Source organism: Balaenoptera physalus (assembly GCF_965194825.1).
Source record: "Balaenoptera physalus genome assembly, chromosome: 12".
Classification (NCBI taxonomy): domain Eukaryota; kingdom Metazoa; phylum Chordata; class Mammalia; order Artiodactyla; family Balaenopteridae; genus Balaenoptera; species Balaenoptera physalus.
In genome coordinates this window covers 92,968,316-92,996,288 of record NC_138897.1, presented here as the reverse complement: position 1 = coordinate 92,996,288, position 27,973 = coordinate 92,968,316, and the positions used below count along the sequence as shown (strand labels likewise).

Sequence of the window (27,973 nt, the reverse complement as noted above, 5' to 3'; positions counted from 1 at the left end):
TCGTGCATCTATTACCTCCTTCCCCCGACCCTCACAGCCCCATGCATTGGTGTGATTATTATGCCCATTTACAGACAAGGAAACTGAGGCCCAGACACTTTAAATGACTCACCGATGGTCTCACAGCCACAAAGTGCCGAGATTCCAGGCCCTCTGCCGGCAGAGCTGGCACCTTCGTCCCCAAGCCCTTCTGCCTCTCAACGCGTTGGGGTCTGTGGGCAAAGAAAGGACAAATGGGCATCCCGCCCCACCCCCCAATCTAGAGCAGGGGTGTTCTGTCACCCTCCCCAATCCATCCGTGGAATGCTTCCTCATTTCTTGTTTCATCCAATCCTCCCCAGCCTGTGGGGCACGGAGACATTCACCAGAGCCTCCCATGTTAATTTCCCATCACTTCCCTGGGGTGGAGGGCAGACTCCCAATCGGATCGGCAAGGACAACAGAAGGGCTGGATGTGGGGTGTAACGGTCCTTTTTCAGATGCTACAGACTACCTTCCTCGTCAGCTCCATCTCTGCGCTACTGTCCAAGGTACCTGGCACCTCTCCTTCCGGGCATTTCCTGAGATTCTACAGCAGACCAGCTCTTCCTGGCCGCCCTCTCTGCAGGCACCAAGATTTCTTTCCTGAGACCAACAGTCCTATTATTGCTCTGTCTTATTTCCTTGGACAAAACTGTGTTGATATGTCCACCCCTTCCTCGGGTGAAGGAGCAAAATAAATGTGTGTAAGTCTTCCGTGTATAACTGGAATTTGTTTTAGCTAACCTTCATAAAAATCCTATAAATGAGTCATGGTGCCCCATTTTATACACGTGGACACTTAGCCTCACAGCAGCTCTGCAGTTGACACCAGGTCACACAGCCTGTAAGTGGCAGAGGCAGGATGTGGGTCCAGGACTTCCTGACATCTTTCACGGTACTATTCATCTTGCTTCAGCCAAAGCAAGAAAGCTCTCCTGAAACTGCAAGAAAATAAGACCAAGGCATTTCAGGGATAACATAGAACACAAAATGTTGACTTGGAGAAGAGGATGGGAGAGGAGAGGTGAAAAGAAAGAGGAGAGAAGAAGAGGTCAAAAAAATAAAAAGCAATAGCCATTTTAAAGGGTAAGAAAAGGGTTTTGAATAGTCAAGAAAGTGTTAGCAATCATTTAAATAATAATAAAAAATGAATGATTTGTTGACAGATCGCATAATATTTAGGGAAAGGATTCATATTGGAATCATAGCCTCATTTAGCAACCTGAAAAGAATATTCAGAATGCTAGAAGACAAAACGATCCTTTTGGTAAAACTCAAGGTTTTCAGTACCATCTTCAGAGAGCTCTTTGGTGCTGTTCTGTATGACCCTGCCACAGAAATATCCTCAAATGCTCCAGATGGTGTGTTCTTCGATTTCATTCTACGGTACTAATACCCTTTGTCTCAATCATTTAGAGAGAAGCCATTTATAGCCGAAACATATTTTTTTCTCTTAAATATAATGAGTTTTGCAAACCTCCAGGGTGCTTTCAATGATTGTAAAGTGTGCATTGCTTTGATACAGAACTCTGGGAAGTATTCAGATGCGTATTTCATGTCTTTATAGAGCTGATTAACTGATATGTAATAAAGGATTTAGAACCCTTAGAACAGGGTGAAAATAAGAACTTGCACTTGACTTTTGCAAGGCAACAGTATTAGTTCCACTGTGGTTTGCAATTTGATATTTGTGTCTCTCTGTGGTAAAAGAGAGAAGAACAGAAAACTGACAACCGAAGATTACTTTTCCAGTAGAACTAGGAAATCTCTGGTACAAATTTGGAGAATTTAAAGACAGTTTAGTAAAATAATTATTTATAAGGTGCTCATAGGGTATAGAGAAACCATGAGGGTTAGTACAAGACCCCCAGACTATTAAGAGTTGGGGGGGCTTCAAGATTGAAATAGAGGAGGGGACAGAAAGATTGTGTGGAGAGAGTCACTAAGGGTTGACCAATTCTGATGCGTGGAGGGTTTCCACACACTTCCAAGCAATTCTTGGACACCAGCTGGGTGTCCTACAATTCAACTCAATTCTGACACCCTCTACCTGGGGACAGCATCAGATCCCACAGGTTAGGGGCTCAGTCCTATGAGACACCCCCATTCCACTTCTGACACCAACTGCAAGTCCAGGTCATGACCTGTGCTTTTGATCAACTGTCTATAATCAGAGGTTCCCACACCACTCCTTGGGTTCAACTAATTTGCTAGAATGGCTCACAGAACTCAGGAAATCAGTTTACTCACTAGATTACTGGTTTATTACAAAGGAGACAGTCCCTGCTGGTTTTAAATTCTGATTTCTCCATCCAGTGTAGTTACGACCTTGGGAAAATTACTCTGTGCCTCAATCTTCACATCTGTGAAGTTGGGGTATGATTATAAGTTACCTCATAGGATTGTTGTGAGAGTTAAGTTGTCTTAAAACATGTAAAATCACAGTCTCAATGCCCAGCAATGGACAGTACAGGCAAAAACAGAATGAGGAGAGAAACTGAGCACATACTGTGGGTCAGGCATAGAGTGAGGGATTTCAAAGATGTTATATCATCATCATCGTCATCATCATCTCAATAATCCTTGGAGAAATGTGACCCTCCAGTGTCATGTGTCTGGGACATCACAGGTACAGGTTCAGAGTTTGCACACGGAATGGATACTGATGGAGAAAAGGACACTTAGGATCAGTAGATGGGAAAATAATTAAAGCTTTTCATTAGTCTGTTTCCTACACAGGGTAGATAAAAGATCTTAAAAGAGTAGTCAATGGAAAATTCCAACTTGGAGATGCAAACACACATTCTTATTGGACTAAATGAGTAGATAAGCCATTTGGTTTTAAATGATAAAAAAAAAAAACAACAACATCGATGTGCTAAAACCTATATTTATCAGATGTGCCCTAAAAGAAAATTTGATTTAAAAAAACCCCACTGATGTAATCCTAAGTTAACTGAGTTAACAGTGTTAAAAATAAAAGTGAATTATATTTTTAAATCTTTTTGTGAAGCTAATAGGGCAATTACATTTAATACTTTTATTTTTCAAAAATTAATTTGAAGCAAATGATCTCCACTTAAGTAGACATAATAATAGTATCAAGCTAATAGCATCATGTTGAGAATTCAATGAATATTTATATAACTGTCTATGGTTTTTGTTCAGTGCTAAGTGTAGGCTGTTATTACTATTATTAATAAATTATTTTAATTTTGTTGTAAAGTTCAGAATCAAGTCACTCTTAACCCTTGAAGAGTTTTTAAATGGCTGGGTTATTTTCAGGTGATCCTAGAAATTTAGCGAGGCTGTGGCATTAACATTCAGGCATTAACATCTGTAGAAATCTGTTTCCTTTATTCCCGGTCCCTAAATAGGGTATCCATTGCAATGCTGCTATCAAAATGCAAGAAGTCTCACCCTCTTGTCTGTTGGGCCACGAAGACCCCACCAAAATGTATTACCTGATACTTTTTTCATCAAGGGAATCCTTGCCAAGAGGAAAAAAAAATTAAAAACCTACGTTGTATATGTTATGTATATGTATATATGTTATCTATACGTTATGTGTTATGTTTATATACATAAATAATATAGGTTAAAAAATTTTTTTCCTAAAAATTTAAATGTATAAAAATATATTAGAATGTATAAATATGGAGAGAGAGAAAAACTAAAATATACACAGAACCAAATACACTAGTAAGTAGGGCTTTATTTCATTTTTGAATGTGAATAGAGAGATATGATTGGATTTGTTTTTTACTTCAAAAATGAATAAGGTAAATGAGTTTTTCAAAAGTTATATGTGGCATTTTGGGTGACTGTGATTACTTGACCTTCATTCCATTTTTAAATGGATTTATTGAGATAGAATGCACACACCATGCAATTCACCCAATTAAAGGACATAATTCAATGCTTCTTAGATTTTTGAAGTTGAACAACCAAGACAACAATCTAATTTGAGAATATTTTCATTACCCCAAAAGAAAACCTCATACCCGTTAGCAGTCCCTCCTGAATCCTTCCTGACTCTATTTCCTTGCAAACATGAACCAACTTTCTACCTTGATGGATTGCCTAATCTGGACATTTTATATAAACAGGATCATATAGTATGTGGTCTTTTGTGACAGGCTTCTTTCACTTACTATGATGTTTTAAGGTCCATCTATGCACATATCAGTAATACACACCTTTTTAGTGGCAAATAATATTCCATTGTAGGTCCATTTGACATTCTGTTTATCCATTCATCACTTGATGGACATTTGGGTCATTTCCACTTTGGGGCGATTATGAACAGTGCTGCTGTGAACATCAGGTCCAGTTTTCGTGTGGCTGTATATTTTCATTTGTCTTATCATTCAGTTTTTTAGCTACTTTTCTCCTCTGATGACTGAAATAATTACAGTTACCCACCATGGTAAGGTTTTCTCACCTCTAAGTTTTAGACTTTTTAATACCTTTAATTGACTGCCCACAATAAATTCCTAGTGATTACAATAAACTGAATGAATTATTCTCAAAATCACATCAATAGAATGAATTCCATTTTTTTTACTCAGTGGCACTTTTTAACGTTGAAAGTAGGAGATATAGTTGACATAATTGAAATCTGTGCCTGTTTGTGTCTCTCAATAATGAAAATCCTCTCAAGTGTCTTCACCTGGTAATATTTAATTAAAAATATTGTGATGATTCATTCATTTGGTTTAGTGCCTTCTAATTATCCTCAAACGCTGTAACAAAAGGGTGAATTTCATATGAACACGCAGCCTCAAGCTCAATAAAGATAAATAATTGAGCTGCACAATAAGAGGCTCTTCTCCATTGACATGAGAGATGAGACCTTTCCAATGGGGCGATAGTGCCGCCCTCGTGAGCAAACCCAGGGTGCCCTTGACACAGGTCTCAATGTCCCATCCCCATCCAGGGGCCCCCAACTGCTGAGATGTTGCAGGAAAGGGGGACCCAGAGGAGTGTTTAGAATGAGGATGAATTTGCTTTCCCCAGGTCAGCAAGGTGTTGATGACCAAACCTGCCATCTTGAAATGTAAATTTGGGCAAGAAATAGAGGGGCCCCAAGGTCACTTTTACCTTCTCAGAGCTGTGATCCAGGAGAGAAAATCCAGGAAGCTCTGTGTGACAGATATCCACTCCTCAGCACCCAGGACATAAGGGGATTTGTGCTACTTTACGGAGGGAGATTCAGTCAAGCACTCTGGTGAGAAAATAAGATTTAAGAAAATCAACATAACGACACTAAGAGGTTGGAGAAAAACAGTACTCCCCCAAATTACCTTTTTATCAGTCCTTAAGCAAAACATGAACCTTGTTTTCCTATCAATAACAGATGTTTGGCGAGCTACATTGGTGGTAAATGTCATGGTTTGTGCTGAGATCACAATGATTTCATACTGTGAGGTCCAGGTGTGAGGCTCATGTGTCCTGCAGGTTTCGGGGGAATTGAGTGAAAGCAGAGGTGATGACCTGTGTGCCCACGGAATGTGAACATTGACATTTGGGCAACACAGCAGCCTGCTTAGAGGGGAACCATAAGGATGTTCACTTAAACCCAGTCCTATTCCATGGTGATTCAAGCCAGCAAGCCACGATGGAGAATATGTTTTCAAAGTCTGTTGGTTTAGAAATGCTTTCAAGGTGTGTCCCTTCCCGAAGTCTTTACTTCCTGAGTTATTCTCTGTGGCTCTGAACAAAGACAACCTCTGACCCTCATTTGTTATCTTCTAGAATGCAAGTGGGCTGTGGGTTTTTTTTTTTTTAACTTCAGCCCAATTAATTTAGCTTGAGGCTTTTATATTTTAATTAAAGTGGCAGCTTTCATAAATATTCATCAAACACAAATGTTTCCAGGGTCAGCAGGCCATGTGCCAGGAAAGAAAGGCATAGATATTCTTCCCTTCCCTGGAGCAAGCTCACAGATGTGAATACATAAGTAGCTCTCCATACTGCAAAGTCTAGTGTTCGTGTGTTTGTTTAATAAGAATTTGTTGGGGGCCAATAGGTGTGACGTGTGTGGATGGGACCTGAAGATACAGATTGAGCAAGGCGACTATAGCTGCCTACATAACTTTCTGCATCTCTACCCCCCTACTGTGGTCCAGCTACACCTGCACTTACGTCCATGGCTCTACCTTTCCCTCGGCACGTATGTGTCTGAGATATACATACGTACACAAACACACACATCTATACATTCATATACATATGTATATATGCATATATATGTAATTTGTATGTGTGTATATAAAGTCATGGAGGTGGAACTCTGGGCTGAAAAAAAAAAAGTGCAACCTAAAGGTTGAGAATGATGTTTTATTCAGTGGACTTACTGAGGACTTACGCCCGGGAGACAGCCTCTCAGATAGCTCTGAGGGATGGTTCTGAAGGGGTAATCCAGGATATGTAGGAGTTTTTGCAGCAAAGACCAGGTAGTTGGAAAGTCAAAAGCTTGCTGTTAATTAAAGAAAAACCAGACATCTCAAGTTAATAAGCTAATGAATTTAGTGCTTTTCCGTGTATGGGAAGATGCAGGAGTCTGGGCTCATTGAAATCATTCCTTTGAGAAGCACCTTCGCTATCTAGGGCCAGAATCCTGCTTTTCTTCATCCTGAATCCCCTCAGGGTGCTTGGTCCTGGTAACAGGGTGATGTTTCAGGAATTTCAGTCATCAACCTTCTGGTTCCAACAGGTCTGGGGTCTACTTGCTGGTGACCAGCATGCAGTTAACTTCTTCCACCTGGAGGGGGTTTCAGCATCTGTAAAACAGCTCTCAGGATATTATCTACAGCCCTTGAGGAGGAACTAAAGGTCTTGGACTTTGTCTCATGGCTAAACTATTATTATTTTGTCTTGCTTGACTGTTTTCCTTTGTTTCTGCATTTTCTCACTTCCCTGATTAAATTTGCTCTTTGGAACTCACGGAGGCTAAAGCTTTTCTGTAAACAAGAGGTGGGGGACACGGGCTGGGATGTGTCCCCAGGAAGACTTCACAGGGTCCTGCTTGGTTTCAACACTTGGTGATCAGAAGAAATGGAGTAGAGGATTCTGTGAGTAGACAGAAAATAGCAAGAGAGTTTTCCTAAAGACATTTATCCATAGTAGCTACCCTGTTCCAGGCTGGAAAGGAGGCTACGCCTCCCAATATGACACCTGTTCCCTCTTCCTCCAAGATGAAGGAAACCCCAGGCTACTGCTCGTCCTGGGGGACTTTTAATTAATTGAGCATCTTGGCCTTTTATTTGTCAACCACACATTTATAATTAGCTTCATTTGGTTTCCTAGCTTCCCAACAGAACATGTGAGAGAGTTAACTAATTAAATTAATAAATCATTATTTATGGTTTGTTTACTTTCCTCAAGGCTTTGAGGAGCAGTTGCTCTTTTCCAATAATTAGTTAAATGGTGAATTATAGAAAAGGACCTGGTTTACAGGTGGAACATAGCATGTGTGTCACCTGGGGGTCACTTCCGAAGAGACAGTTCCAGAACTTCGGGGCTCACTGATTCTGCCACTGTAACATCTGTCTCAGGACACATGGGTCAGGGGATCCATGAAGTAGAACAAAGGTCACACATGAATCTCAGGTGTAAAATAACTGTCCCAAAAGTTAGACTGTGAGTCACTCTCTAAGCCCCTTGATGCTTTTGCCTCCAAGACGCATCAGATGTTTGAGTCTGAAAAAGTTAATTCACACCTCTTGGCCTCCGAATCTTCATCTAGGAAATGCAGATAATATACGGCATCCAGGGATTGTTGGATGGTTGAGAACCAGCACCTGTGTCTGGTCCATTGTTGATACTCAATGTTACATCATTTCCAGGATTCTCAGGTGCAGAAAAGGTGATAGAAAGTAAATACATCATTGGTAGCAGCTTTTCAGGGATACAGTAATGCTACTATATAAAAGGTTAATATCATTAATTGTAGTAGTATATTTCTTTATTCCTGAAAAGGTGTAACTAAATTAATATGAAAATAGGGGCAGAGTCAAGGGAATACACTTTACTCTTGGTTCCCTCTGTTCACTGCTGGCCATTCACACTCTAATTGTCATAACCCTGGTGTGGGAAGATGCAAGTGAAAATGTCTAGAAAACTTTGATGATTGTAAAGACACTGAACCACTGGATTTGGCTGTTACTTTCTCACCTGCAATGGCTTTTGAGAAGACAGTTTTAGTGAGAATTTGGAGCCTTATTGCGGTGGTGAGAAGAAAGTAAACGTATTTTCAGAAAGAAAACAAAGAAGTCGACCTTGATTAATGCTGGGGTTTGGTCCTTGAAGGTTTGGCTCTCTTACAGCTCAACTGGAGATAAAGGCTGGAGATGTTAATTTCTAACATAAAATTCCATCTGAGTTTAGATGGGTGACAGGGTTTGCTTCACTTAAGATGCTCTTTTATTACTAGACTATAATCATAACAAACGGGGCACTTAGGCTGGCTTTATGGAAGCAGCAATCATAACAATAATAAAATTGCTATTATATCAGCTTCACTTAACCCTACTTTGGAGTGTGTTTTACAAAGAAGTGTTGGGAGATTACGGCTTAAGGCAATCGACAAGATTCCTACTAAATGGCCCAGCAGATATAAAGAAAGGAGGCCATGAAAGGAAGGATTTAGTTCCACGCAGAGTTTCTTTTTTATTTTGTTGACAGTCACAATTTTACCTCCTGCTAACAAATAATACGCTCCCCTACTTCTTCCAAAGCTTGAGGTGCTAATAGCACAGTAATAAGGGAGGATTATTTCAGATACTTAAAGAAATTAGGATCCTAAAAACACATTAATAATAATAATAATAATAAACAATAAAAATAAATATAAAAATTAGAAAATAAATAAAAAGTAAGTCAACTCTAGTTTAAAAAAAGAAAAAAGCACATCAGCATCAGGGATGCTATTTCAAGATCTCACTTGTGGATGGGTTTGGATCTCAGTTTACAAATGCAGGTTTGGGAGAATTTTCCAAAATAATCATTTTTGTTCTACATCTCACCTTTTTTTCCCTCCTGAGTCCCCATTCTTCAAGGATGGCAGGAAGTCCATCTCAGTCCATCCAGGGTTGCCTTCCCCTTTTCTGAGTCGGTGTCTAAGGATTAGAAATCTACATTGTGCTAAGACATCTGGTCCTCAAGTCATATGAACAAGCAGACGTTCTTTATGCCAGAGCTAGGATTTAAATTCTGGCCTGACTCCAAAATTTATTCCTTTCTATTACCCATCTCTGTACATACGGGGAGTCTGATTTGAGCGAAGTAGAATAAGCAACTTTCACCAAGTGGAAACTGGTTCTGTTGCCTTTTCCTGTCATCCAAGCATTGGAACACTGTTTCCTGGTCCCCCTGAGCATCTATGGAAGCTACACATTCATTTTTCTCTGCATGTGTCAAAGCATCATAAAATTTTGTATGTGAATTATACTATCCAACTTTTTTTCTTAACCAGTCAGAGCATTCATATCTCTTATTTAGGTCCTACTCTCCTAATAATCTTGTGAAGTAGAATAAGCAGGTACATTCATTAACAAGTGAGCAAACTGAGGCCCTGGGATTTTCAGGGTTTGCATTTGTTAAATGCAAAGCAAGGATATAGCTAGAGATGACCAATATGATGATAGAGAATGATAGAGAAAGACCAATCTCTTTCTTCCTTTTGGCCGATGCAGGTAGAGTTGAGAAGTATTCAATCCATCTTTTTCTCTTTACTTTCAGACAAGTTTGTTTCCAATCATCTTGGGAATCACACATATTTTAAATGTGAATTTTAATTACATTAAACATTGCAGTAGATCATGACATGGCATTAAATCATCAGTGCCTCTTTTTTTCAGAAATTGAAAATTTATGCCCCCAAATGCCACTCTGTCCTTGTAAAGGACCCATTTACAAGTGGGCCAGAGCTATGAGAATAACTGAATGGAAGAAATTTCAGAGAATTTTGCACCCATTCATCCCTGGTGGGAAGCAAAATTAGATTATATTTAACAGGACAATTCTGGAATAATGTAGAACTGGGTTTGAGTCTTACTGTTGGTTGACCTTGGATGAAGTAATAAACTTTTGCTTCTTCTGTCCTCTCATAAAATAGAGACTGGTAGTGTGCACATATATAGTTATTATGAGGATTTAAGATAGTAGCCCTTGCAAGATGCACAAAGTGGTACCCAGCATATATAGGCAGTCAATCAATATCAGCTATTCATCATCAACATCATCACCACCACCATCACCACCATCATCGCCACCATCATCATCACTATCACCTTCATCATCACCATCACCACCATCACCATCATCATCATCACCACCATCATCATCACCATCATCATCACCATCATCACCATCATCATCATCACCACCATCATCATCACCATCACCACCATAATCATAATCATCATCAACATCATCACCACCACCGCCATCATCACCACCATCATCATCATCATCATCACCATCACCATCATCACCATCATCATCACCATCACCATCATCATCACCATCATCACCATCACCATCATCATCACCATCATCACCATCATCACCATCACCACCATCATCATCATCATCATCACCATCACCATCATCACCATCAAAAACATATTTCAAACAATAGATACTGCCAACATGAGTAAGTGACAGGTAAATTCTGCTTGATTCATTCCCTTCTTAGGCAGTTCTCTAATTCTCAAATTCTCACCACTGACAATTTAGTTGACAAACTTCTAACTACTTTACCACTGAGATTACTGAAATTTGGCACATATGACCTTTCATTCATGGCATTTAGAGTCAAACACAACTGGATTTGGTCTTGGCCCTCCACTGATAATCTTTGTACACTTAAACAAATGTCTTATCTTCTCTGAATGTTAGTTTCCTCATTTTAAAAATGAAAGAAAAAAGTGTTCACGGGGTAAGTTGAGGATTAAAGGAGACAAGTTATAGGGAGAGCGTCTGGTTCATAGGAGGTGTTCCCCAAATTCCAGTTTCTCTTCCCTTTTCCTTTCTTTTCTGAATTTGGTTGAAAAAAAATTCTTTGTGGTCACAGTTAAATAAGCTTCTGATGAATAATGGAAACTTGATCCAACTTATTATTATCTCAGTAATTCCCAGGTCCACTGAACCCAACTGGGTGTAAGAGGCAAAGAGTTTGGAGAGGTCAGTCCTTGGAGCACAGAGCAGCAGACAGTCACCATGGGCAGTGAAGAAGGCAGGCATCAGCATCAGGCTTCAAGTCACCACCCACAAGAGAGCTACCCCCAGAAATAGTGGGGGAAGCCATCTCCCAATACACACCCAGATCCTCATTATACAAGCTGGATATTTACTGATACCTTATTATGTGGTAAAGCAGTAAAGATGATAAGCATCTTTACATGTCTTATATCATTGAGCTGTAATATTATCCTTATGATGGGCTTATTCCCGTTTTATTTATGGGGAATCTAAGTTTCAAAAAGGCCCAAGAACAAACATCTGCTAAATAACCACGTGAGTTAAATCCTGGAGTAGCCCTAATAAGACAACAAACCTATAAATTAGTTTAGTGTTTTCCTAAGTGTGGATAGATTTGAGTGATAGAAAATAGTAAATGCCATTGTCTCATATGTTAAGAAAGATTTTTCCATTTAATTATATGTTGGCCAGACTCTGAAGGAGAGGATAGAATGCAAACAAAGTGGAAACTTCAGTCTCAAGTGCGTGGTTTAGGAGGCATGCATGGTGTGAGGTGAAAACAAGTGCCACTTGCCTTGGTCAGGCCCAAATTCGGAGACCCCATTGTCCGAAATCAAGACCTGTAATCACCCATGGATTGATAAAGGCAGTTAAGAGCATATATAGACCTGGATGAAAGTAAGTTTCTCTCATACAGTGGAATACTACTCAGCCATCAAAAAGAATGAAATAATGCCACTTGCAGCAACATGGATGGACTTAGAGATTGTCATACTGAGTGAAGTAAATCAGACAAAGAGAAATACCATATGATATTGCTTATATGTGGAATCTAAAAAAGTGGTACAAATGAACCTATTTACAAAACAGAAATAGAGTCACAGATGTAGAAAACAAACTTATGGCTACCAAGGGGGAAAGCGGGGGGAGGGATAAATTGGGAGATTGGGATTGACACATACACACTACTATATATAAAATAGATAACTGATAAGGACCTACTATATAGCACAGGGAACTCTACTCAGTACTCTGTAATGACCTATATGGGAAAAAAATCTAAAAAAGAGTGGATATAGGTATATGTATAACTGATGCACTTTGCTGTACAGCAGAAACTAACACAACGTTGTAAATCAACTATACACCAATAAAAATTAATTTAAAAAATAAAATAAAATAACTTTCTCAGTTGCTGTATTACAGCAAAGTTTGAATGTGAAGGCCAGAAGATATTTTGCCAGATTTATTAGTCACTGGCTCTAAAATATATACAAAGAGCAAGTTATGTGGAGAAAAGGGAACCCTCTTGCACTGTTGCTGGGAATGTAAATTGATACACCACTATGGAGAACAGTATGGAAGTTCCTTTAAAAACGAAAAATAGAACTACCATATGACACAGCAATCCCACTACTGGGCATATACCCTGAGAAAACCATAATTCAAAAAGAGACATGCACCACAATGTTCATTGCAGCTCTATTTACAATAGCCAGGTCATGGAAGCAACTGAAGTGTCCATCGACAGATGAATGGATAAAGAAGATGTAGCACATATATACACTGGAATATTACTCAGCCATAAAAAGAAACAAAACTGAGTTATTTGTAGTGAGGTGGATGGACCTAGAGTCTGTCATACAGAGTGAAGTAAGTCAGAAAGAGAAAAACGAATACCGTATGCTAACACATATATATGGAATCTAAAGAAAAAAAAAAAAGGTCCTGATGAACCTAGGGGCAGGTCCTGATGAACCTAGGGGCACAGCAGTAAAGACACAGACATAGAGAGTAGACTTGAGGACACAGGGAGGGGGAAGGGTAAGCTGGGACGAAGTGAGAGAGTAGCATTGACATATATACACACCAAATGTAAAATAGATAGCTAGTGGGAAGCAGCCGCATAGCACAGGGAGATCAGCTCGGTGCTTTGTGACCACCTAGAGGGGTGGGATAGGGAGGGTGGGAGGGAGACGCAAGAGGGAGGGGATATGGGGATATATGTATATGTATAGCTGTTTCACTTTGTTATACAGCAGAAACTAACACACCATTGTAAAGCAATTATACTCCAATAAAGATGTTAAAAAAAAAGAGCTAAGTTATATGATTAGTAGATTGAGAAATTCACTATAGACAGCAAATTAACTATATCCAGCTGCCTTTCAGGAATTATAACCTTAGCTCTAGTAAATAGCATGAGATCTCAGAAAGGTAATTGACTTTCCCAATTGCACTGAAACACGAAGTACATTTCACAACTGTGTGATTTAAAATATCCCCCATTATTTCTATTAGGGTCTTAGGAGTATGGCTGCTTTTCCTTATCTGGTCTTTGTAGGTCCAGCTGGAATAATTGTAAAGAATGATTATCTGAATGTCAAAGCTGCCTTATCTGTCAATGTCCTAGTACATTGCCAAGTAATTAACAGGAAGGAAAATAATGACCTGCAGAGATCTTTCCTTCTAGGAAAGAAAACATGATGAGCAAGATCCAGAAAAAGCCACGAAAGTAGATCTGTATGTGTTGATAGGGAACAACCTTCATGATTTATAACTGAGCTAGAAAAAGTGAGGGTCAGAGCTATGGGAAGGGTGTGCTTCCATACATATTTTTAAAAGAGTGACGTATACTTGATTATGTACTGAATGACTCTGGAGAGTGTACACACACACACACACACACACACATACACACACACACACCACACAATTTAACAATGTCTATCTGTGGAGACAGAAACAGAGAGGCTATAAGATGAGGGGAAATTTTTAATGCAATTTCCCCCCTTTATGCTCCTTTGAACTGTTTATTTTTATCATGGACATTATCATGTTTTTTTATAGCATATAAACATTGATTTATTTCATTGTTCCCTTAAATAATAACAAGAGCAGCATTTATATTACAAAACATTTCTTTCTTAAGTGTCAGGCATTATACTTATAAAGGCTTACGTCATGCTTTCATTTAACCTATGACATTTCCACAAGGAAGGTAGCTATCAGTCGGTCCCATTTTACAGACTGGGAAGTAGAAGCTGGGGGAGGTTAAATAAATACCCCAAGGTACGCCACTACTTACCCTGGTTTCAAACCCTGTGCCTGCTTAACCACTGTGCTCTAAATGTTTTCCATTTCAAACAGGTTACAGACAGCAGTCTCACGCACACATTTTTATGACACTTTAGCTCAAATCTCTAGTGTTTTCCAGGTTGTACCAAGGAAAATTGAGCTATCAGTTTAGGATAAATTCTAGGAGGAAAGTTTTTATTGGAGCTTAAGTGCCTTAGACTCATTTTGTATTTTAACATCTTCCATCTCAATAATCAAAAAATGGAATTCTTATTCATTTTTCCAAGTTGCTGAAATTACTTTTTAAAATAGTGATGTTTTTCACAGCAGCTAATTTCTGCAGCTATAATATTCCCACTCCATCGCCAATCTTGACTAAATTGCCTGATGACAATTTGCATCATTCAATCATTACTTGCAAATTGCACTAGTAAAGTTCAGCTTGAAGCAGTGACATTTTCCTCAAATAAGTGGTTCAGAGAAGCCAAATTGCATGTATTGATCTAAAATTAAGTAAGTAAATATGTGATAAAATCCACTGTGTATCCTGTTTGGGGAAACAAAGGAACTCGGTCCCTAGAGCTCCGTATAAACTTCCCAGAGAGCAGTCATGTTTAACTTGTTAATTCTTATTATAATGATTAGTGGTAACAGTAACTGTAATTTTTGCAAGAAAGTATCTGGGTGGAACACTTAATGCTGACATACAAAACCTATGTTTTCTCAGTTCTTCTAGGAGCCTTAACTCTGAGAGAGAAAAATGCTAGGTCTCATAAGTAAAAAGCAAATTAATTTAGAGTAGTAGTCTCAGAGAAATAGAAAATATTCTACTCATCTGTTTATATCTTTAAGGACAAGAAATATGAAACTGTTCAATAATGATAAATAATGCAATCCTTTATTTCAGTCGATATTACGGTCAATTAAGGATGAAAGTGAGGAGATGAAAACAGCTCAAAGAAAAGCGGACAGCCTGACAACAGTAGGTGGGAATCATGAACCCCCCAGTCTGTCTCATCTGGGCTCTACCCCAGGAGACTGGAGTTACTCCAGCTGCAAAAGCAGAGAAATGAACTGAGTGGTCTCATCCTGCTCTCCCTGTGAATTGAGTCAGAGAGGGGACATTCATCAGCAAATAAACAGAAACCATAGGAGAGACTCAGGGAGACACATGCAAGAAACACAGAGGGAACCTGGGAAGCAGGGTACGTTCCACGTTTGTGGAAAATAACACCCATTTTGGATCTGTCAGGGAACTTAGTCACACATTATTTTTTCAAATCACTTGGATTACTGTCCTTTTATTCTTCTTTATTAACTGAAATATTTATTTTTATGATGCTTTATTGAAGTATAGTTGATTTACAATAGTATATTAGTTTCAGATGTAGAGCATAGTGATTCTGTATTTTTGCAGATTATATTCCATTACAGGTTATTACAGGATAATGGGTATCATTCCCTGTGCTGTACAGTATACCTTGTGGCATATCTATTTTATAATATATATAGTAGTTTGTATCTGTTAATCCCCTACCCTAATTTGTCCCTCAAGGTTATGAGATATTATGAAATATTTATTCATCATTTTCATAAATATTTACCTGATGCATCAATTAGCTTTTGATAACCAACCAAATCCTTAGTTGCTTAAAAACACAATCATCAGCTTGCTCACAATTCTATAGGCTGGCAGTTTGGGCCAAGTTCATCTGGGACAACTGGTCTGCACTTCATGTGGTTGGGCTGGTATCACTCATGCATTCATGGTCAGCTGACAATTGGCCACACTTATGTTTCCCATCATACAAAGCAATGGGAAAACATTATCCATAAGGAGAAAATTGATCAATAGAAATAGATACAGGGATGACACAAGTGATAGAAATAGAGCAACGATATTAAAATAGCTATTATAAATACACTCCAAATATCCAAGAAGGTACTGGAAAATGTGCGTTTAAGTAGAGATGTGGAAACAAGACCCAAATCAACCTCCACAAATGAAATACATGTATCTCAAAAAAAAGTCACTTGAAGATGGCACTAATTGTTTTAACTTGGTGGTAGGATTATGTACAATAATTATTTTTCTCTAATTTTTAGTGTCTTCCAAATTTTCTCTAGTGAGCGTGTACTACATTTGTACAAAAGAAAAGGAATTTATATGAAAGGAAAGACATTGTCATTGTTATTCTTAATAAGTGTCCTGATATTGGGCAGATAGTATACGTTTTATACCAAGCTACACAAGAGCTGAGCTGTTGATGTCTGCAGAATTCTCTAGAGTTGAAGTGGCAAACTGGGCTCAGCCTCCGTGCACACTTTCCCCGAAGTTAGTGTTTGTTTTAGGGAATGTGATGAGAGGGATTCAGAGAGCAAAGCTTTGGGTCAGAGTATCACAATTGACTACTAATGTCTGTTATGGATGTAAGAGGGGTAAACGTGGTATGCTTACCATCTATGTTACTGCCCCAGATTTACAACACCGTGGAAAGACAATAGTGATTAAGCATCTTTATTGATGCTGTGAAAGTAAACCTAAATCATTTTTGTTTCACAGGAAACCTCCATGTGACAGAATACATACAAAGCCAATAATGAGACTCTCCTTCTATCAAAAAATTCTCACCACCCTGAGTCTAACATGTAATATTTATACCACCAATATCACCAGGCGTCAGAGCTGTTATCACCCAGAGCCTGAAGGGTGCATTAGAATAAATGAATAACGTTTCTCTTATTATATTATCTCTGTATAAATAACACTGAAGGCAATATTAAGAATACAACTGCTTATGTATTCATATAGGCAAATCATGTTTCCAAAAAATAAATTGGGAAATTAAACTCATCAGCTCCACCCTAAGCTAAAAATTGCATGATTAATCCTTACTTTGTTTTCCTTTAAGCAACGTGCAGACTATCAAAAATTGAATCTGATAGGGTACTAAGTGAATTGCTTAAGGAAAGCAGAACTTTTAATTTCACATGTTTTGTCACTTTTGCATGGCAGATAAGCAATTTAGTTACCTAATTACACGTGGTTTTATATAGACTATTTTCTCCCATTTAAATGATGCTTTATCATCCTTCCAAATTGCCTCTTTTTATAGCATTGTTGATTTATAATTCACATAAAATAAACTATATATATTTAAAGTATACAATTTGAAAATTTTTGACATATGTTTATACCCATAAAACATTATCACAATCAAGAAAATGAACATGTCCATTATTCCCCAAAGTTTCTTTATGTCCCTTTGTAATTCTTACCTCCTGCTCCTGGCAACCGCTGACAGGCTTTCTGTCACTACAGATTCATTCACATTTGCATAATTTTACATAAATGGAACCCGACAGTATGTCTGCTCTTTCACTCAGCATATGTGTTCGGATATCCATTCATGTTGTTGGCTGTAGCAATTCTTTATTCCTTTTTGCTGCTGTGTAGTAGTCCATTGTATGGATATACTGCAATTTATCTGTTTACCTGTTGATGGACATTTGAGATGTTCCCAGTTTTCGGCCGTTGCAAATAAATCTTCTATAAACATTCACACAAAATGTGCCGTATAGACATGTGCATTCATTTCTCTTGGGTAAATACTTCGAGGTATCACAGTTAAGTCACAGGGAGGGGTATATTTAACTTTTAAGAAACTGCCAAACGGTTTCCAAAGTATCCTGAAGAAAGTACGTTTTTACATCACCACGAGGAATGTATGAAAATTCCAGTTGCTCTGCAGCCTCACCAATAATTTGCAGTCAATCTTTTCAATTTCGACTATTCTCATAGGAGTATAGTGTATCTCATTGTGGTTTTAATTTGCATTTCCCTTGTGGATAATGATGTTTAGCATCATTACAAAATTTTATTTGATATCCTTTTAATTTTTTATTAGGATATCTGACTGTATTACTAGGGGGGAGTTTTTATATATTCTGAATCCAAGTCCTTTACCATTTCTCCTCTCTCAGTGATCACTGCCCTGAATTGTCTGATGCCCTATGTCCAAAACTCTTGTTTCATATATATATATTTTTTCCATTTATTTAAGTTGTCTAAACCAGGAAGGTCAATTCAGACCCTGTTATTTCATCTTGGCCAGAAACAGAAATTCTTTTTAATCTAGTAATAAAACTAAACTTAATCTCTTAATAAAAATGTAAATCTATCTTTTAAAATAAATTTCCTCTTATGAAGTACACAAAATCAAAGCAAATTCTAGAAATCACAGGGTCACAGGACCCCATGTTCACTACTTAAAGTACATCCACAGTCTGTGTAGCAAACTGCTATCATATTTAGTCATGGTTAACTTTCCTGGCAGTCAACCCAACCCTGAATATCATCAGTACATGAAAGTCAACTCATTTATATCAGGGAAGGCATCTGGAGCTCAGCTTGAGGTTTAAGTTTCCCCCAGTTAGTCTCACACAAGTTGCATTCTCTCTCTTTCAGGAAAGTGATCTTCTTGTACAGGACTACAAAACTGCACAATCTCATTTATACGGGCACGTGTTGTATGCAACTTTTACCATATAGATTTTTCAAGCATTCCCCATTCTATCATCCCGTCTTATAATTGTATATACACAGAGATATTGACAAGGCTTTTATAACAGGCAGCACCACATAACCAATTTGTAGCTACTCTATATTTGTTATAAAATACGCCAAGCATGTTGTTCCCATTGATCCATTTTTCCTCTTAAAGTTTTGTTCAATGCTTGTGGGATTTTTGAAACTCTAAAATGGAATATCAGTTACAGAGAGAAATGAGGAAATTTCAAGATATTGATCTATCTCTATTTGCGGCATTTTAATTTTTAAAATATTTTTAGTAATGTTGATTTGAACTGGCTGTCATATTTAGTGGTAGATGCTAATTCAAGGAGAGGTTTTTATTTTTCAAGTTTAGTAGAAAGAAAGATCAGAAAATATTACCAGAGAGAAGTCACAGCCTTCATTTATTTCTTTCCAGATGAGTAGTTCTGGGTTTTGTGTATGTGTGTTTTTCTTCTTTATCAGAATAAACAGAATATGTTTCTCTTCTTTATCAGAATAAAACTGACTTGTCTTAAACTTCCATAGAAAATACTGTTAACTGCTAACAATATTCACAATAACTTTTCTCCCAAGAATTTGATCAATTAAAGTTTGGGGAAGATCACTGCTATCTAAAAATGTATTTACCTTTTTTGCTCAAAGAGCAGTATAAGTTCATTTTGAATACTTTTCTTCCCCAAATTCTATCTTATTTCTATGACATGGATTTGCAAAGAGAAAGAAGCAGTAGAAAAGAAGAGAACAGAGAAGAGAATTAGTGACGGAAATTAACCTGTATGAGTTATCTAAAAGTAATATTTGACAGGTGTTACTTTATACTGGGTCTTTATTTATATTAGCTCTTTTAATCCTAATTAATATCCCTACATAGTACTACTAAGATTATCAGAATTTTGTAAATCATCATAAAATCAGCTATCACTTATTAAATATCTACTATGTTCCATGGGCAATTTAACAGGCATTATCTTATGCTTCAAAGTAACAGATGTGGCTGATTCTATCATTAGACTTATTTTCACGGGTTCAGCATTTTCCTGCTGATGAGATGCAGGGCTGGGACTGACCCCAAAGTCCTGGCTGGTACCCAACCACATGGCATGCCTCTGCTAGGAGACCATCATGCTTTTCAGAGATTCTAACACTCACAGAAATTAGCTTCAAGAATGTTATCTTGGAATAAAGACTGAGCCCAGGAATTGACCCTGCCAAGCCCAGTATAACTGAGATCATTATTATAAAGGAAACAACCAAAAAGAGGGACTTTCTGACAATTATCAGGATGTGTTACCTCTTTGAAGTCACTAGGATTGTGGTATGGGGACAAGTGTAGCCAAATTCACCAATGGAATAATGGAACTGCCCGGACATGTATGAGAACTTGATATTTGATAGTGTCAGCCATGGGACTTAATTGGAAAATAGTAGCAACTTAATAAAGGTTGGCTATCTCTCCACGAATTTAGAATCCTACCTTCCTCCATACACCAACTACAATGAGAACGGCTCCTTTAAGAGGTGCATGCTTTAAATCTCGATTATGAAGGAAGGAGTCAAAGACCATGACAGTGAGTCAGAGAACTTCAAGAACTGTGGAAGAATGAACCAGGGTCTACAAGTGTCTGCGACAAGGAAGGGGAAAGGGTGGTATACCTCGAGTTTCAAAGCTGGAGCATTTTAGGAGGGATGGAAACGTTGTTCTGGAAGAATCATTGAGGAGAACCAGGACGTCACCTTGCCTGCAAGCTGATGAGTGAACCGATGCAGGAGGTAAGTCAGCCATGACCTAAAGGCTTCAGAGAAAACCGTGTCTTCCCGGGAGAAGGAGTCCCCTGAGGAAAGTCAATGTCAAACAAGAGAAGGGATTATCTCAGAAAGGAAGACACTGAGGGGTTTCCTGGGTCAACACAGATTACAAAGCGCACTCAACAAAGTGTGGAAAATCAATGATCTGAAAAGAATTTGAGGGAGTTAGCCTTTTTATCTATAACACAGGTAACAAGGATGAACTCCTATCAGAAAATCCAAACCCTTTAGTGTATTTAAAGTTATTCCTTGGAACCAAAGGTGACTTCTCTCAGAGATGCAAGGATGTAACAACCTCAGTCAAATCTATCGATGTAAAATAGAGGAAAAGGAGAAAAAGCACAAAATCATGTCAATAGATTACCAAAATGTGTTTGTTTAAATTCTATACATTCCCTCCGAACAAAGAAAACCAAAAATAAAACACAAACAAGTCATATATCCTCAATGAGCTAGAAATTATATCAATTTCTTCACTCAGAGTAGCCATCAGAAACCTAGGAAAAAACCTTAGACAATCTCCTCTGTCACTAATAATATTCAACATTTTGCGAGTGGTCCTAACCAGTGCAGTAAGAAAACAAAGCAAAACAAGAGAGACTGAAGAACACAGAAGGATAAATACTGGCAAACACAAGAAAAGCGGTCACGCTTTGCAGATGTGAAATTAACGACATGGAAAATCTAGTAAAATCCACTAAACCCCATGGGACCCTCTCCCTGTCTCCCTCATCCTTGCTCTCCCCCTCTTCCCGCCTCCACTATCCCTGTCCTTTCCTGCTTCTCACCTCCCACCCCTAAGCCTTACCTGGCACCCCAGTCTGGCTTGGATCTGGCTGGGGACAGTCTCTGGCTTGCAATCTGAGATCCAGTGGTCCCGCCAGCCTCCTTGCTGCCCCGTCTTTCATCTTTCTTAGATGCCATGTCTTGATACATCCACCTGCCCAGACAGGCTCCTCAGAGATACAACTGCCCCCTGAAGACCCCACCGTGGTCCCTCCTGTTGCCCCAGTGTCCTGAAGCCTCTGAGAGCCACTGCCTGACTGGTCACCCCACTCCCAGCCACACCCATTACACAGGTGCCTCCCTGGCCATGGTCCACCCTGACACCCTGGCCTCCCCCCATCCCTAACCACTCAGCTTCCTCTACATCAGCACCCACCTGCTCCACCCCCTAGCTGCTTCAGAAGGCCTGAGGGAACTTCCCGGGGGAACAGCAAGCTTCTGCATCCAGATAAGAGCATGCTCACATGGACACATGCATTTGTTAAAACCTATGGAATGTTACCCGTGAGATTTGTGTGGGTCACTGTTTTACATGTTACCTCTAATGATAATCTACGAATAATGTTACACTGTCTTTACTGATACAAGTGCAGAAGTTTGGGGGGAGGGAATGAACTAATGTCTGAAATTGACTTTGAAAAGTAGACTCTAGGCGATGAGTGTTCAAGCGTTATCAGCAAGTTTCTTTCCTCTTTGAGAGAGTCGGTAATAAAATCGTAATAAGATGCTCAGGAAAAGGATGTCCAGCCACTCCCTGCCCCCAGTACTGCTTTCACCAGTTTGTTCCATTTTCCCACTGGCTTCTAGACTCCTCCCTCCCACCCTCACCACCCCCTCTGACTGTTGCAGGAAGGGGGACCCCTTCCAGGGCCCGAGAGTGGGCTCTTCCTAACACTCGGAAACGAATTGTCCGAGGAGACACACGTGCTGACAATGCAAGAGACTTGATTGGGAAGGGGCGCCGGGGCGGAGGGCAGCAGGGTAAGGGAACCCAGGAGAACCGCTCTGCCATGTGGCTCACAATCTTGGGTTTTCTGGTGATGGGGTTAGTTTCCGGGTTGTCTCTGGCCAATCATTCTGACTCAGGGTCCTTCCTGGTGGTGCACGCATTGCTCAGCCAAGGTGGATTCCAGCGAAGAGGATTCTGGGAGGTTGGTAGGACATACGGACTGGTGTCTGTATCCTCTCTCCTCTTGACCTTTCCCGAATTCTTCCGGTTGGTGATAGCTTGTTAGTTCCGTGTTCCTTACCAGGACCTCCTGTTGTAAGATAACTCATGCAAGTGGTTACTATCAGGCCTGGCCAGGGTGGGCAGTTTCGGTCAGTGGTTCCCCTAAAATAACTAGCAGGAGATCCCTAGGTTCATTTTCACATCTCCCAGGCTCCTGTCTGAAATGTTGCCTTCCCATTTCCCCAAACGCCCTGACTTAGAGTCCCCTCTTCTTTTCTTTGTTCTCAGCCCCTTCCCTGAACATAAGTCCTGCCTTTCAGCTTCCTCCTTTATTTAATTTCCATCACTGACCCATACTTCCCCATCCGTTGGAGCAAGACCAGGTTATGATCTCCATCAGGGCACTGCTAGGTGCCCACACTTAATGGGAACTGAAAATGTCAGGGCACCTGGGAAGGGCTCTTTACTGAATTCCCTTTTAGCAAGAGAGCTGTAGAGAAGTAGCAGTGTCCGCGGACATCTTCCAAGAGGGTGTTTCTGATTTGCCACAAGCGCTATTGCTGTTGCTGATGTTTTTGTTGTTGAATTTAATATGCAAATTGGAGGCAGAGCTGAATTGCTCAGGGCAATACAAGTAAAAGAGAACAATGGTTGTCTTTTATCCACTCTTCTGCCCACAGATTACTCTGCTTTTCTTCTAAATACTTTTCAATTTCTTTTTGTTTTTAAATATTGACTTCAAGTATTATCAAATTGTTGGCCAATCAAGAACACTTGTTATCTTGGTGCCTATTGTGTGATGCAGGAAATCATTTCCTTCCACAGAAAGTTCCAAACAAGGATCATGTCCAATAACTGTCCAAAGAGTTGGTCTAAAGGTAAGGAAATGCACTGGAAGAATTTAGAGACATTTCTGGAGCTCATTTTTTTGTCCTAAGCCAGTGTCTCTATAAAGAACATAATAATATTCTCCTCTCTAGTATTGCTCTGGGACTCTGTAAAACCCAGGCTTTATTTGCTTTTTTAAGTTTACATAATTCCCAGAGAGCAGCACCTCAAAGCTTTTCTGATATATTAAATAGATTTGTGCCAAATTTGAAAACTCTCACTAGTGTAAGAGTTTTAATTATGTGCCAACTAAACAAAAAGGAAAACTGCCTCCCCCCCGCCCCTTGGCAATAATCCTTATCATTATGCAAAATCTCTCATATGCAGAACTGTTATAAAAGTTCCAAATCAAAAAGGGTCTAGTTTTCTAGGATCCTGGTCTAAATGAGGCCATAGAACTCCTGCTCCATGGAGAAAGGCATCCTTCTGCCAGCTGCCAACTGCAGTCTGTGTCACTGTCACCTGATTTTTTTTCCTACAAGTCTCCTGACACATGTGGTTGTTAAGAGGATATGTGGATTGCTCACGAGCCTGCTTGATCTCAGATCCATTGTTGACCTTCTGCTTTGCCCCAAATTACAGGGAACTGCATTTCCCAGACTCTCTTGCTGCTGCCTAGATGTGCCCAATACAGACCCTGGCAGGAGATTGGAGGTGGAAGGCGGGGAGAAGCCAGGCGTTTTCCCACATCCTCTCTCTGCCATGGGCAGCATCTCAAATAGCAGCTGAGCGTCTCTTGTGGATTCTTTCCCCATCTCCCAACCCGTAGGGCCTGCTATGATTCAAGATTTAATTCTAAGGTCCAGGTTCCCAGCTGTAATAATATTACCATCTCCCTTTGTCTCTCTACTGTCAGTTATTAATCTCTGGGAAGCTTTTAAGGTCTGCCATCACCACTGTAATGAGTTCCCTGAGTTAAATTCCCTGTTTGCAATACCTGTGCTTTCTGCTTTCGTGACTGACACAGCATAACAAGATAAATTTGCCACTGCAAACATTTATTGAACATCTACTGTTTTCCAACACTGAGAAAATTCCCCATTGCCTTTCTCTAACTGGACATCCTCAATGCTGGCTGTGCTTCTTAGGCTGACCCCCAGTCCCCACCCAGTCCCAAGGCATTTAGCTCCCCTCTTACTGGGGTTTCTTCACCCTGCAGGTGAATATCGGACCACTGGCTCTGAGCTATGAGGATGCAGTTACTTCCTTACGTGGATACCTGTCTGCTCTGATGCCCACTGGGCTGTTCTAGCAAGGCATTGTCCCTGTAGGTATGTTCAGGAGTGGTTCTGATGTCAGGCTTTGTGCCCCTACAACTTCCAGGGCAAAATTTCAGAATCCTATCTCTCACTTGGCTTAAGGTGAGAGGCAAATAGTCCTCTTTCCTGCTCAAGGCAGGCTGCTCTGGACACTTAAGCTTCTGTGACAGTGACTTTGGCTTGAAGGTTCCCAGTGGACCCTTACAAATGTTCCAAATTTCCTGTAATTCTAGACTCCTCCACCCACCTACCCTTCCTTCCATCTTTTTTTTTTCCCCACAAACAATTGGATTTGCAGGTTTGAAGGCTTTTCCCACCTCCCCTGGCTTTCTGCCAAATGTTCCTCAAAATTGTTTACCCTAATCAATCTCTTGCTTAGCTAATCCCATCTTAGTCTCCACTCTCAGAAGACCCACACTTACACACCAACGTTAGAAATTATACTACCTTTGCAGACACCTAAGGACCTTTCCCAAACTTCCCAAACTCTCTCTCTCCACCTGGAGATAACTGCTTTTTCAAATCTGTTTTATCACTCTTGTTGGCTGTTTTAATTTGAGGCTTAGGGCTGTCTGCAGCATGAGAGTTTCAACACACCATCCACAACTCAGAGAGTGTCTACAAAGAGGAAAATTCCCACTTTGACTTAGAGTACCCGATCTAGCGGGTACCATTATTTCATAAAAAAGACTTAATCTATTTCATTCTATTTTACATTACTTAGTCTAATAAATCCCATGCCACCAGAAGTACTGACACACTAAACAGAATTCATGTATAATTGGTCAATATTAAATTGTTAATGCATTTATTCTAAGTTTGGAAGCAGGCCTAGTAGCTACTTTTGTGTTGCCTTCTTGCAAATACTCCATCATTTATAATTATCATTGATTTCAGATGTGACAAGGTGTTTACTTCTATCAAATGGCAAGGTTTGTCAAACACATAAAAATGAATTTGCCTCTAATTACCCGTTTTGATAATGCTAACTTCATCTTCTGTTCCTCAGTGACGGAACATTGCCAGAAACAATTTTACTATGATAAAAGCATTAAAGATATTATAGAGAAATGAGCAGAGTTCAGAGGAATCACTAAAGGCAGAATCACGGAAAGCTGCAAGTGGAATTTATATTTCTTAATTCAGCAAAAAACGCATTAGTTTGATTTCAGGCGGCACGAGCCTCATGCAATAACATTTTGGTGAACATTTTAAAAGTATTTCATACCCAGGAAAGTGAATTGGAAGCTCTGGGTATTTGGTTATTATGGTCGAAGTTTGTTGGCGCATCTTTGGGGTTAATGGGCTGGTCCCTCAAACCATCTGCAGGAGAGATGCACTAACACGAGATGAATCCGTGATGGCGCAAGTTATCCCACTAGGGGGCGCTGCACTTCATTGAAGTTTCGTGTAAATACAGTATTTGGCTGTCAAGAGCTCAGAGGAAAACACTCAATTTTCAGAGAACGTTTGCAGCATTTCCTTTGGAAAACACGTGAAAGTAAAGCGCTGTATTCTTTAGAAAACAGAATGTGAACTGCTTGGCTCTTTCGTTTGGAGAAACACCATTTTTCAGTAACCGAGAGACAGAAAATGTTTTCTCTCGGCAATATTTGAATCCAACCACTCCAAACTTTTAAAATGCTTTTTATATTCGGAAACAATTGGGTTGTTTTCCATAATATTCAGAAAATAATATCCTTTTTAAAAACCTAAAGGCGACACCAGCGCTTAGTAGCTAATTTTCCAAGCATCTCTCCTTAAACCATGCTAAATGCCTATTACTTCAATTTTCAGGCTGCTGTGTTCAGTTGTTTATTTCCATATGGTCATTGTTACCACGACCCACGACAGAGATTGGCCTCCTTGTGATTAAAATGGGGCTCACAGTATGTAATGGTTTCAGACTGACATATAACACAGGATTCAGTGCAAAAATACGGGCCGGCAGGTCTCTGTCAATGGCTCTCCATGACCTACGTCTATGGGCAGGTGCCCAGCAGGTGCTTCTCCCTCTGGCCACCACAGGGATTGGGCATCTCCATCTCCACCTGCCCCGGAAGCTTGGTGTCCTCAGGCCAGGGCTGTGAGGTCAGAGCACGGAGGTCCAGCTGCCAGCCAATACTTTTCATTCTTACTAGTAATTACCGTCATCTGATAGGCTTCTGCTTTTTAAAAAAATTTTATTGGAGTACAGTTGATTTACAATGTTGTGTTAGTTTCAGGTGTATAGCAAAGCGATTCAGTTATGCTTATACATATAACCACTCTTTTTAAGATTCTTTTCCCATATAGGCCATTACAGAGTATGGAGTAGAGTTCTCTGTGGTATACAGCGGGTTCTGATTAGTTATCTACTGATAGGCTTCTGCTTTAATTCATGAAGCATAACAACAATTGCAAGTCAATCGTATTGGCAAATTAGCTGTTTTCCTCCTTTGAACTAACATTGTGAGGGTGGAGTTTGTTTACATAATGATGGGTGATGCCGATAGTAAATAGCAAATTAGCCCAGAGAGGCTAGATTCCTTTGTCATGTTGTACCCTGATGGTTGATAAGAGTCTTGTGATGCAAATAATGCTGATCCCTGAGGGGGCTCTGTGCTTTGAGTTGAGGGTAGAAAAAGGTAATGCTGTGAGGAGTTTCCTCCTTTTTTTCCCTTCTCTGTATAAATTCTCTTTTCTAATAGCCCCTCAATGTCTTATGCTGGAAATTACAATGCGTGTTGTCAGTGAAACTTTCATGGTGCTGATACTCATCTGTGCCTGTTACCCAGTGAGATGCTCCTTTAGGACAGGAACAAAACAGGTGAACATCATTCCATTCCATTCCACGGATAAGACTGTTCATATTCTAGATGGTTCCTAGAATGGGATCTCTATCGAGGTTTCAGCCTCCGGGGCAGCCATGCACATGCCTCCATCCAATGTTCCCTGCTTACTTCCAACTCTGTGAATCCCTTGTATTCATGCCACATAATGAAAAATCCCAACCAATATTATACAGTTAATTTTTAAAAATTTTAATTTAATAAATATAACTCTTGAGTACCAGTTAGTTGCCTGGAATGTGGCTTGGTATCCTACGGGAAAGTTTTCATCAAAATCCTCAAGAACTTCTCTCCCCAATTATTGTTTACCATGACTATATACTTTCATTTTAAAAAGTAATTATAATAA

General features: G+C 39.6%; 1 protein-coding gene across 15 annotated transcripts in view; it reads right to left on the bottom strand.

Moving 5' to 3' along the window:
* LOC309640085 (uncharacterized protein) overlaps positions 1 to 27,689 on the bottom strand; it is a 51,034-nt gene extending 23,345 nt beyond the window's left edge. For 3 of the 15 annotated variants that reach the window (XM_082418379.1, XM_082418378.1, XM_082418384.1), the window contains exon 1: positions 113 to 27,689. In XM_082418379.1, the coding sequence (XP_082274505.1) occupies positions 10,245 to 10,652 (408 nt within the window). In that variant the 5' untranslated portion in view covers positions 10,653 to 27,689 and the 3' untranslated portion in view covers positions 113 to 10,244. The remainder of the gene's footprint in view (positions 1 to 112) is intronic. The other 12 variants (XM_082418389.1, XM_082418381.1, XM_082418382.1 and 9 more) reach the window with 12 other exon arrangements.
* Positions 27,690 to 27,973: the final 284 nt, after the last annotated feature.